This window comes from Athene noctua, chromosome 1 (genome assembly GCF_965140245.1).
Source record: "Athene noctua chromosome 1, bAthNoc1.hap1.1, whole genome shotgun sequence".
NCBI lineage: Eukaryota > Metazoa > Chordata > Aves > Strigiformes > Strigidae > Athene > Athene noctua.
Window position 1 is genome coordinate 98,219,950 of NC_134037.1, and position 12,317 is coordinate 98,232,266.

At 40.4% G+C, this 12,317-nt stretch overlaps 1 protein-coding gene across 4 annotated transcripts in view; it reads right to left on the minus strand.

Moving 5' to 3' along the window:
• TTC7A (tetratricopeptide repeat domain 7A) overlaps positions 1 to 12,317 on the minus strand; it is a 210,366-nt gene that overhangs the window by 164,906 nt on the left and 33,143 nt on the right. For all 4 annotated transcript variants that reach the window (XR_012632911.1, XM_074897068.1, XM_074897066.1 and 1 more), the window contains exons 7-10: positions 11,325 to 11,485; positions 10,821 to 10,884; positions 670 to 807; positions 166 to 249 (exon numbers count right to left, since the gene is read on the minus strand). Coding sequence is in view for 3 of the 4 variants with exons in the window: in XM_074897068.1 (XP_074753169.1) it covers positions 166 to 249; positions 670 to 807; positions 10,821 to 10,884; positions 11,325 to 11,485 (447 nt within the window). In the remaining variant the exon portion in view is untranslated. The remainder of the gene's footprint in view (positions 1 to 165; positions 250 to 669; positions 808 to 10,820; positions 10,885 to 11,324; positions 11,486 to 12,317) is intronic.

Sequence of the window (12,317 nt, forward strand, 5' to 3'; positions counted from 1 at the left end):
AAAGTGTCCTCACAGCCTAAACGGAGAGCACTGTCCTTCCACATAGCTGTCTGGTGGCACCTACACCCACAAAATACATGACTGTGCACATTCAAACAAGCAAGCTAAATACACTCTACCAGAAGAAAATGTGCCCTTTTAGAAGTCCTTTGGTTTGAACCTTACCTTTCCACAAGCCACCATGGACAAGGCAAGCTGGTACCAGAGGTGAAATTCATCAAATGCAAACTTCATAGCTCTCTCCAAGCACTGAGAAATAAATGTTCGGAAAAATATCAGACTTTTTTTGGTTTTGCAAATATCTTTTGTCAAGAGTACTGCTTGGCTCACTAATCAAATTAGGGGAAACAATCTCTTGTGGCCCAGGGTCCAGGTGACTTTTAGATTTTTTGATGACATCATTTTCCTCTTCCCAGTTAATGGGGCTTGCTAGCATACACCATCACTTCAGATGACAGCCACTTTGTTCAAGTGCCTACATATAAATTATTTTAATGTTTCAAACAGTTCTGTGCACATTTCTAGCCTGTGCTGCCATAGGTCTGTAGCTGTTTCTACTAATTGCCATCTAGTGTGCTTCATTTTCACCTTCCCCGACAAGTTGCTGCAAAGAGGGGGTTTGATTGCACGTTTCAAATGGCAGTTTCAGCAGAAGCCGGGAGGAGGTACCTCAGAAAGCATGACATACTGCCCTCTTCTGCCCAGCGTGATACTCAGGAGGTCGTAGACTGCAGAAGCATCCCGGAGGCTGACAGCTCGGTCATCCTGCTGGTCTGGCGCTCGGCTGATCACTGCGTCCCGGTTTGCCTGGGTACAGACACAAATGAAGCTTCAGACCCCAAAAGAGCAAGAAAGAACGGACTCCTCCATAGGAAGTTCCTCCCATCATCCATAGCATTGTTTAAAATTATCTCTAGTTGTTTTTGTTTTCTTTTTAACTCATCCCAACACAAGGAAGGTGTTTCCAAGACTTACTTTTTATCCACACAAAGCGAACCCAAGAAGATAGCTGTATGTACAGAAAGCAACGGCTAGGAATACCTCATCTGGATTTGTTTCACAGAATTAGAGCATTAGGAAACAGACCTAACATCCCATTTCCGCAATATTCAAGGCCATTCTTAAACCACATTCCTTATTACTTCAACCACCTGCAACTGTGGTAAAATATCAACCATGGAAATAGTTATCTTCTGTCTTTGCACTTGATTTCTTCCCAATAGCATGTGGTTTTGCTCCTCTTTTCTGCTACTGACTTTTTTTTTTAATTTGAGCAGGTTGCCTTCGTAATCAGGTTTGTCTGTCATCAATTTAATACAATTAGAGGTCTGGGCAATGCAATGCCAAATAATTCTTTAAAAATATCGTATAAATGTTCATTTTGCATAATCTATCAGTGCATTGCTGAGCCTAGATTGAAAAGAAACATTATTTTTGACAGATGATGATCAGTCTAGCAATTTGTGAGATCCCAGGCTCTCTGTTTTCCAAGCAGAGAGGGGGAGATTCCAATCCTAGAGTAAACAGAAAAAGTCTCTCTAATTTCCAAATGCAGAGGACTTCACCCAGACTGCCTCACCTCCAAGACAGCCCGGTGCTGGACACCACAGAGTGCTAGTACTGACTGATAGCACAGATACACTGCCCTGGGCTCCTCAGCTGAAAGGGGTGCAACACCAGACATTCAGGTCTAGACAACTAAAAGATCAGAAAAATTAAGAAGATTGCCAGCAGTTTCACCTGAGGCAATCGTTCCCTCCCTGAAGCTGGAAGGTTATGAGATTTATTTTATAATATTTACTACTATAATTTTACATCCATTTCTTTCTAATTGCAGGGAGATTTTTTTCCTAAAAAGGCTAAACATGGGAATTAAGTGTAATAAAAATTTCCAGAATATGTAGCCGTTAAAGCCCACGCATATTTCATTATGATTAAGCTGCAGCTGTTTCATCATGATATTATCTGTGTAATGCCCCAGTTCCAAGCACTCTTCATCACAGCCTTCAGCCGAGACAGCAAACACAATTACTGACAACTAACACAATCACAACCAAGAACTAAATGGCGACTGCAGTTGAAGGCAAACTGACAGGTCAGACTCAGTCTAGTGTTTGCACAAATAAACTTACACTGACTCTTGTAGCCACAAAAGGATTTTTCTTTTTCAAAAAAAGAAAAAAAATCACAAATTATTCAAAAGACATAATTTGTGATTTTAAAAAAGTAGTTCAGAACAATAGGTTGCATGAAAGAATGAAGCCACTTTCAGAGAGAAAATCCTGCAACCAGAGTACAGAAGCATAGCTCATCTACCACTATCGGCAGAACTAAACAAATAAGAATTAAAAAAATACATGTTTAAGCCCTGTTTAGATTTAATCCAAGACTGCTATCTTAAAAGGAAAAAAACAGGTTAAATGCATATATAGAATGATTCTGAGATTGCTACTTCAGAGTTAAAGACAAAACATACACGGAACGATCCTTATTGACAAGTGAATCCTCCTACATATATACAATAGCATTAATATTTTTTTCTGCACTGATTATATTGTTGTGACAATTGTTTGTAGAAAATAACTACTGAGATAGAACTCCTGTGTTGTGTAATCTCATCAACCTCCCATTAGTGTCAGCTATAGCCTGATGCTTTTTTGGGTATCTATCTACTACCAAGCTATGATTTTTAAATTGATGCATTAGCACAGATAGGAAATTAATCAGAACTGGTTAATGCCCATTAATGTCTGCTAACAGACATTGGTACTAGAGAGAACATGTCCAAATCTTGCAGTAAGCAGGGATGTGCGACATATTACAAGGATGAAACATTCTACAATTTCAGTCATATTGAACATATCATACTTTACCTAAGCAGACAGCAGTTAAAAACAACATATGGATAGACATGACTAATATTCTTTCCAAGAAGGTCATAAACCTGCTTATTTTGTTCAAGCTTTCAAATATCAAAGCTATAGAAGGTCTGTGTAATCTATCACTCTCTGTACTTGCATGCATAACAGTTGCCACAAAGCAAATTCACTATCACTTCTATCCCAACATTTTTTTAATATGGAACTTATTTCCAATTGCTAATTTCAGCTGCTCAAAAAAAAAAAAAAAAAAAAAAAAAAAAAATCAAGAAGCTCCTGCATTATCACAGAGATATAAAAAAAACAAACCCAAAACCAAAAGGTGCAAACCTCATAACAAACTGACTGAACAGCAGCAAGGACATGGAGTGTGTCTAACAGTAACGTAAATCATCGTACCAAGGCTCAAGGTATCATTCACTACTGCAGTGTTACATACAGGAGGGTGGAAAGGGAATGTTGAATCACCATTTCTTGAAACCCACTCAGGGAAACTGGAATGTTTCTGTGGCCTGCCTCTCACAGAAGGAAGGGTGCTGTGACCCAGATCACCATTAGCCAATTTTTTTGGCTTTACCTTTATTTATGTTTTTGTAAACTTCGATTTGGCAGTGAGAAATCCTGACAGTTGCAACACAGCATACACCTGTTCTGTTGGACACAGAATTTTACTTACTGAAACATACACAGAAAGATATCTCATTTTGCATTTGAGAATGCATAAATTCTAAGCCATTTACAGCAACATTTTTTCAATACCTGTGTTTCTGTTGTTTCAGATCACTAATTTTCCTGAAGACAAATGGAAAAAGGGTTATTTGTAGATCACACATCTCCAAACAGCGGATCAATAACATAAGCAGCAATTCCCAATTTGTCCTACCACGTTACTAGTTCTTCCTCCTCCACTGTAAACGCAGTAAAACATAGTTACAAATACATTTTCAACACCCCCAGCATGACTCTTCCCTTTAAGCTGTTCCCATTGTCACACAGACATGCCTCGCAGCACACAAGCAGGATGCAGAGAGATGGTGAGTCACATCATTAAAAGAAGAGAACCTCTGTTCAGGGCTGTTGTGTGGGATGGAGAAGGTCACTAATGCTACCAATAGGAGTTTCACCATTGGGAGATGGCGTCACTTGCATTATACAGAGCAAAAATATACAGTCAGTGCCCCTTTATTTGAGGTGCTCCTAGGTAATGGAGCAACCCACAGATGCAGATTGCATTTGCATATTCTGAGATGCATTAGACACAATTAGCTGTGCATGCAGGTGGCTCAGACATGACACCAATCCTATCTGAGGAGATAAGACACATCCTGCACTCAGCCCAGACTGAGCCACACACAGGACAGTGAATACCTTCAGCCCTCCCTCCCTTTCTGTAGCCCAGGGACACAGCCCATCTGCAGGCCACACACATCCAAAAGGTTCCAGCACAGGCTGGTGCCCCCGAGCTGACCTAGCTAGCGCTCAGCCACTGAGGTGTCCCTGTATCATGCTTGAAGCCCCACTCAGGTGTTCAACCTGACCAGGCACAGAACCAACTGGCATTCAGCAGGGCTTTTTCAGTCAGGCTCCAAACCACAGCAATACAACAGTATGGGACTTTCAGACCCATGCTGGCTCTGACAGCAGGGAAGAGATCTGCCTTTCCGGGGATCTGCGATTTAACTAACAACTCTCTGAGCTACAGACAACTTGTGTCTTCCTATCCTATATACAATATATGTACTGGCAAACTAGATAAGCGACCTATCCACAGAGGATTTGCTGTACATCAGTGACTCTGATAATTACAGCTTATTTATGGCATGTTTATTACATGTAGAAAGGAAGAAAGCCACAGCAAATCCAAACAGCCATTACTTCAGCAGTTATTACGCACGCAGTTACGCTGCAGAAAATTAAATTTTACCACAGTACAAAGATGTGCTTCTTAATAAAATGTCAAGCAATCATATGAATTACAATAGCATTATATATAATATTCCATGTAGCAACCCCTTCTCACAGCAATTAGCTGTGAAGTATCCTTTAATTGCTCACTTTGAAACATGGTTCCCCCTGCTTTTTTCCAAAGAAGAAAAAGAAAGCAATTAAAATCTTTAATGAGTGCCTGCTGCCTGCCCCCTAATTCATGGGCATTCTAATGTTCAACTTGTGTCTCTTCATAATAGACATAATTGCCAGATTCACTGCAACCCATCTATACAGAACGGCGGCATGTTTTACACAGTGTACTGTAATAATGTAATTGGTGTGATTCAATACTAGCATTAAGAGAGAAAAACAAATGCTATGTGTGTAAGATTGACAACAAGCCTTTGAAATCATGCAATCGATGCCTCTACTGCTAAAAGCTGGGAAATATTTAGCCCATACCCTTTGGGTCTCCATTCTGGCTGTTTTGCTTGTACTGCCAAGAAAATGAATGAATTCTTCACAATGGCAAGGACCCATTCACATGAAAGAGGCTACAGACTTTTCACCTAAGTTATTGATGACCCCTACACAGCACTTGAACGTGCCCCTCGTTCATAAATAACCCTGAAAATAAACCTCGTTCATAAATAACCCTGAAAATAAAATATTCAGGGTTGATTACAAAGCTGCCGTGAAAATGGGAAGCAGGTGGAACAAGGAGCAAATATCATACCTCAGCCACCCCCAAAACTCCTCTTACAGAGATAACACAACTTGTTCCACACTTCAAACGAGAAGCACAGCAAATTAAAACTTACTGCCTTGTGAACTTACTGGCATCAGTCTCATTTCTGGTAAGCAACAGGTCACAAATTACTCGTACCCCATTCAGATGGCTCCGCAAAATTGCCCATTAGTTATCAAATATGACCACATAGATATATCTTATCTCTCACCAGGTATATTTTAACATCTTGTACTGTAGCAGAACCAGTTCTGAAACATCACTGAAAGACAGACAGACATAACTCCCAGCCAAAACAGCCCAACAACCCCACACAAAAGGAAGAGAGGGGGAGAAAGTCATGAAGCCATTTGATTATGGATACTGTCTTGGGTAACAAATTTGCATATTTGCTATCAGTAACCTGCACTTAGAAAGCTATGTTCCAAGAATTTGTATCCTCCTTGCAAGTTTGGAAACAAGACTTCCTACTGCAAAGCAGAAGAAAAAAAAAGTTCTCTACCCCATCTCTAGCATGTCAAGTTGGAACTATTTATTCAAGAGGCAATTAACAGAGGTGGTGTATTTCCCACTAGAAACATCCTGCAATTCATCTTTGCAGGTCCCAAACTAGCTTTGCCTTGCAGACCAGTTAAAGAGACAGTCAGATTTGCTACTGTAAGTGTATGACATGACCATGGTTTGGCAGGAACCAACAGAGCAGGCAATCCTGTCTCCAGTTGTCTCTTTCAGCTGCCATAGTCCAGTAGCCCTCAAGAAAATACTCATGATGGTCAGCCAGCTGCTGGGCTTGGTGGCATTGAAAATTTAAAAAATCCTACAGAAGCAACACGAGACTCTTCTTCTTCACCAACCCATTTGTTGGACAGCATTATTTTATAAAGCTAGGAACTGCAGAGCTGACAGGTTATAATTATTTCTGTGCTTAAAAATGCATGGGTTTAATTTTATTCCATTACAGGCATGCTCACAGCCATGAGCTTGCTCTCACCAGTAAAAAGAACAGAGCAAGTCCCAGTATCTTACTTCCTCCCTCATCATGTATTCTGTGCTCTCAGGCTCTCCAAGGTCAAATCGCCTACAGGGATTCAAATCAGAGATAAGATGGGGTTGACATTTTCAATCTTTGTCACACAGGCACAGAATTTATTAGTTTTGGATACAAGAAGCTTCGTTTCCAGTATGAGTGAAGTGAACACAGAGCCAAAAAACCCAATCCATGTTACCTGGTATGTTTGGTGAACCGCATCAGCCAGAATCCCCAGCTGTAAGAGCCAGGGCTGAATAAAGGGGTCTCAGACTGTGCACTGCAGAATCAAGAAGGGAAGTGCAAAGAAAGAATTTTTTTTTTATTTTTTACCTCAAAAGTAAACACAAAAAGTAATAAAAAAGTGTTCCATTCCTGGCTCTGAGAAACTTTTGGTGAACTTTGAGAGGCAGTGCAGTCAACTTGGAATACTCCTGAGAATGGCTATTAAAATAAACAAACTGCAGCTAAGGGTTAGTCCTGCCAAGCCTCCCCTGCCTACAACCTGCAGCACAAAGCACCAGTCCCAACGGCAGAACCAGTGCCATTCCCACTGGTAGAATGATGCAGAAAAAACACACTGTAGCATCACAATATGCCTTCAGTTCTCCCCACAAACAGAGTAGCATTGGTTTTGATGGGTTAAATGCAGTAAGGAAGAGGACTAGTGGTTTAAAAATAGGACAGTCCATTTTTTCCAACATGTGATAGGAACACATCATTCTACCACAGCCTAAGCTTGTAAAGTCTGTCACCAGCTGGCCTTCTCCTTGGTCTGAAGGAGAGCTTTTCCTCCTCTCACAAACGCAGCTCATCCATACCATAACTTGGGCTATGCAGAAGGAATGAGAATTTAGCCAGGAGGCCACAAACCCCCTTAAAGACAGTCCTGACTGTGGTAATCTTCAGGCTGCCTGATTTGTTTCACTAGATTCCTTCATGAGAACTCTACAGCCACCCACCGTGACTAAGTAACAGCTGGCATGGAGGAGGAGTACTTGCCAAACTCAACAACTGGGATGCTTTTCATTGTTTACTGAAATGCCTTAGCTTATGAAAATAGGTTCCCATTTTCAACAGGACAGAAGGAATACAGGAGGCAACTCAGGAGAGTGTCAGGAAGAAACAGGCCTCAATCTTTCACTGTAAGTGTTAATATACCTACAGAAGCATCTTCAAAGCTATGAAATAGGCTACCATGTTATTTGCACATCTGTAAAACTTTTACATGCTTAAGTGAAATACTGAAGGAACCCTTAATACCCCTTTAGAAGCTATTCTCATTTCACCTCACTAGAACATGCAAAGTTGCTCCCTTTCAATGCAAGGGAAGCCTCCAATGCAGAAAAGCTGGGGCAGCATCACAAGCCAGAACCCAGCATCACTAAGGCCCAGAAAAGGCTTGCTGGAATGTAGGGTCTGGCTCACAACAGACTTCTTTTTTCCCCCTTCCAGGAACAGTTCTTGTAACCCCCATAACATCTTCTGGGGAGCTGCACAGATCCCAGTGAAGTAGATGTTAGCTTCGCTTTAGGAAGGCAAGACAGACAGAAAAATTGAGTGAATTTCAACAGCAAACTACCTAGCACTGATCTACTCCCTCCCTGTATGGTTCAGGGGGGAAGAAAAGGTGTTGCAGGTATATACTACTTTAAAAAGCTATCATGTCCCCTTTTCATCAAATGTAGCACTTATTTACTTTGAGGTTCTCTGATGATTTAAGCCTCTCCCCAGTATATCTTTGTTCTGTGCCCCCTCCACATGCTGACAATTCTTCTATGTCTCCTCCCCCCAATTTTGACCTCCTTGAGCTCATTTTGGAATGGCAAAAGTGAGGAACAGGCATGTGGGACAGCTGTTTGGCTTTGCAGTCCTGCAAAAGAGTTATAATGGCATGGCTGCTCTTTCGTTTCTTTAAAAATCAGACAGGAAAAGTACCTTTCCAGTGAGCTTTGCTCTGACAGAGCAATCAAAGTGTCAGAGAAACTGGAGAGTTCCCAGCAAGCCAACCTAATTGTATACTTCTATTTCATTTAAAAGGGTTCATAATTGTAAATACTGAAAGAATGCCTAATCCAGCCAAAATTGAGGAACACCAACTATGTTGCTTACTGGCTTACAGAAACATATCATTATCACTTGCTACTGACACTCGCTCCAGGAAGGAAAATATGTTTTATTCAGTTGTTAACACTGTATCATTAGGGAAATCTCAAATGAAAATCTGCTTCTTGTTAACTCATTTTCCATGAGCTTCAGCAAATTTTGAAAAACAAAACAAAAACCTTTAAACAAGAAACAAACCTGTACATGAGAAAACTCACTAGCCGACAACAAAGGTGTCATGGAAAAGATGTCTCATGTCATAAATTAAAGAAAATTTCCCCTTCTTAGTACCATAAAACTACAGGAAAATATTTATGGATTGCAAACATGTAAAAATCAAATTGCTCCCTCTGTTCCTTCACTTCCTTCCACACTCCTGTGGTCCCAAAGTGTACTTCTATACACAGCTATATTTCCATACACTTGTCCTGTATTTTTGTTAAAACAATAAATTCACGATAGGCCTATTGCTAATGCAAGAGAAAGGCTCAGATGTTCCATTTCCCAAAAAACGTAAAGACAGTTATGGTTACTGCAGTGTTCTGATACAAGATCTCTGATTATTTAATTATTTATATACAGCAGATCTAAATGCCTTGTACGTACCTCCAGAAATTTCCTACATATAGAAGACAGCACTTAAGCAAACACAAGCTTACTTAGTTAACTTTGAAGTCAGCACAGCAGTCCTGTTCCTATCAATAGCATTTTCACACCGCTTCATCCATAAATTAGTCACAGGAGTAGTTCGCCATTTTACACACTATTGGATAAAACACGGATAGCTTTCATTCCCCTCAGAACAAGACTATAGAGTTCAAGTTCCCACAAGGCCTTTATGACTGCAAGCCCAGTCCCAGAAAAGGCTGGAGCAGCCGGTACTGTCACTGCTGCAGACCCCTGATCACCTCCTGCTTGGATCAGCCCTGACAAGCAACGCTGACATGAGTTCTTCTGATTTTAATAGAAGTGCATGTGGTGTTCTACAAAGCCCTCAGCCCTGGAGTCTCCACTTCCAACCACGAAAAGCCCTTCTAACTGCAGAAACACCCTTGAAAACACAAAGCAGATGTACTGTAAAGGCTTAATCTAGAAAGCACTAAAAAGCACGAAGTATAGTAGCACTCAAACATACCTGATTAAGACAATTTAATATTTTGGGGTGGTTCCGCCTCTTCAATTTTCCCCCAAATTTTAAAAGCAAACAACATTAAATTGCCATGTTCTGAAGAAGTTTGCAGGATAGGGGAAAGACTTGAGCCAGAAGAACCAGCCAAAGAAAAACTGAGGGAAGCAAAAAACAAAACTTCCATAGTATCTCTTTTCAACTTGTCTGAAAGCTGTTTAAAAGTTCCTAAGAGGGTCACTGAAGCTCCAAGGTTTTCAAATCTCACTTTTAGCAACAATTTAAAGCAAAGTAACGTTCCTTACACATTTTCAGAACACATTTCTTACACATTTTCTGTACATTTGCATCTTCTCAGAACATGAAAATGATCAAAGGTTACCATGCAATTTTCCATGCAGCTGTTTTTTTCCACCTTTTTCCCTTCCTCTTAAAGGAATTTTTTTAAGCAACATGTTATAAATAGAAAAAATCTAATTATTTCACTGTAGTTCATTAGGGATGTTTCTGCATGTGACAAAACTCCCTGTACCATCATCATCAGACACTGCCAAAGATAACTCAGGACTGAAACAACTAAAACATTATTCCTGCAGACTAAGGAATGTAAGCACGATACAAATTCCAAACAGTGGGTACCATCATCATGCCTGGCTTTAGGCAAGGCTCCCTTCGTCTCATTCTTGATCCATAAATCCACACAAATGTTTTGAATGGAAACATCTATCTACTGACAGGGTATCTGGATGTCAGAACGTGCATGCAGCTACAGTGAATGCAGTCACTTCCTCTTCTTGACAACTCCCAAACCCCTTCACTGACAGTCCATTTAATGAAAGTGGTGTTACTAATAAAAGAATAAATAGCATTTCCTTTTCAGCAGCTGAATCCTTGCTTCTGTTTATCTAGGGAAGATTCTGTAAACAAAACCAACTAGAAGACCTGACACAGAAACACCAGATATTCCTTTGTGCTATTAGTATTACAAACTCATTTTTGGCTTACCATGGATTCACTGATTAAGAGAAGAAGAAGAGCCTCTTCTACGTTGTCTTGAGGGCAGTAGGCACTGAAAGACAGAACACATTTTTCTGAGTAAGGTCAAGAGTTATTCTGTCAGCCTCTTTCTCATTTCACAAGAGTAGCAGTAACTTGAAACACCTCATGCATAATTCAAGTGCTAGGCAATACTTTCTTTTGCAGGTTCACACAATTAAAAGCTCTACTATATACCCTAGATGAGCTATATTGAACATAAATAGATTATTTCCATTTCATAGCAAGAAGAGCCATTTGGTTGGATTTTCTTCCTTCCTGTGAAAGAAAAATCAAACACTCAAGATTTAATGTTTTACTTTTCCAGCAGGCCTTTTGATGGGAAGTTAAAAACAAGAACACACAAAACTACTATATGAATCGGTGACATAATTAGCAGTACCAAAGAGTGTTCAAACACTTTTCTTCCTTCTGCCAATTAACTGAAATAAAAAAAAAAAAAAGGATACTTACTTCTCTTCTGTGTACAGCTCGGGCCTCCGACAAAGAAGATTGCTAACATAAGACTGATCTTCCTTGTTCATGAACTCAGGAAGTGGATCAGATAAAGGGCTCCAGTAACAGTCTTCACTGAGGGAATGGAGAAGTACTTGGGCTAGCTGTTTGGCTGCAGTCTAGAGATGAGTGAACAGTACAGAAAGAGACACATCAGTGATACCTTCTCCAACACAAAAGATTCACCTCTCCCCATGTTCCACCTTGGGAACGAGATACACCAACAACACAGTAGTACCACTTTTCAGAAAGCTAGAGTAGCTAAAGCAGCTGCTAAAAAGTCTACAGCAGTGGCAGCTTCTTCCCTCCTCTGAAAAGGCCAGTCTTCTGCTTTTACATGGTCCTGTTGCAATACTGTAAGAAAAAGGTAATAAGGCGGCCTGCCAAGGGACCCTCTGGTGAATGAAGACAACAGATTGCCACATGAACCACTGAGACAATCTTGCAAATGTTACTATCTTAGAATATGATGGAACTCCACTGCATTCTCAGCCTCAGCATTGTAAGCAAGTCTTAGCCCAGAGGCTACTTTTGTACTAGGTTTAAAAGATCAACCCTTTATCTGTTAATATTACTCTTCCTGCAGCCTTTTACAGCGTCACCTTGGTTCTGCTTCTCTTTTTGTTGCAATAATGAAGGGCGGAGAAAAGAAGGTTAGGAACTTATTGAGGCAACCACATCATATGCACTCTTTTCACTATTGAGCAGCCAAGGATCCTTAAATACTTGCTTTCCAGTTCATGTGCATAGCTTGCAAGCTGGGCACAAAAGCGAGCAAGTTAACTTGACTTTGCAAAACTATCCTTGGTCCTTGTCCCCCACCCAACAAATCTCTAAGTTTTTGCATTGTGAATAGTTGGAACATGCAAATAAGCACAAAGACATCAAAATGGGTGGCATCTTCTCTGAATTCTAAAGCATCACAGCACCCAAAGCTGTAAATACTGCACA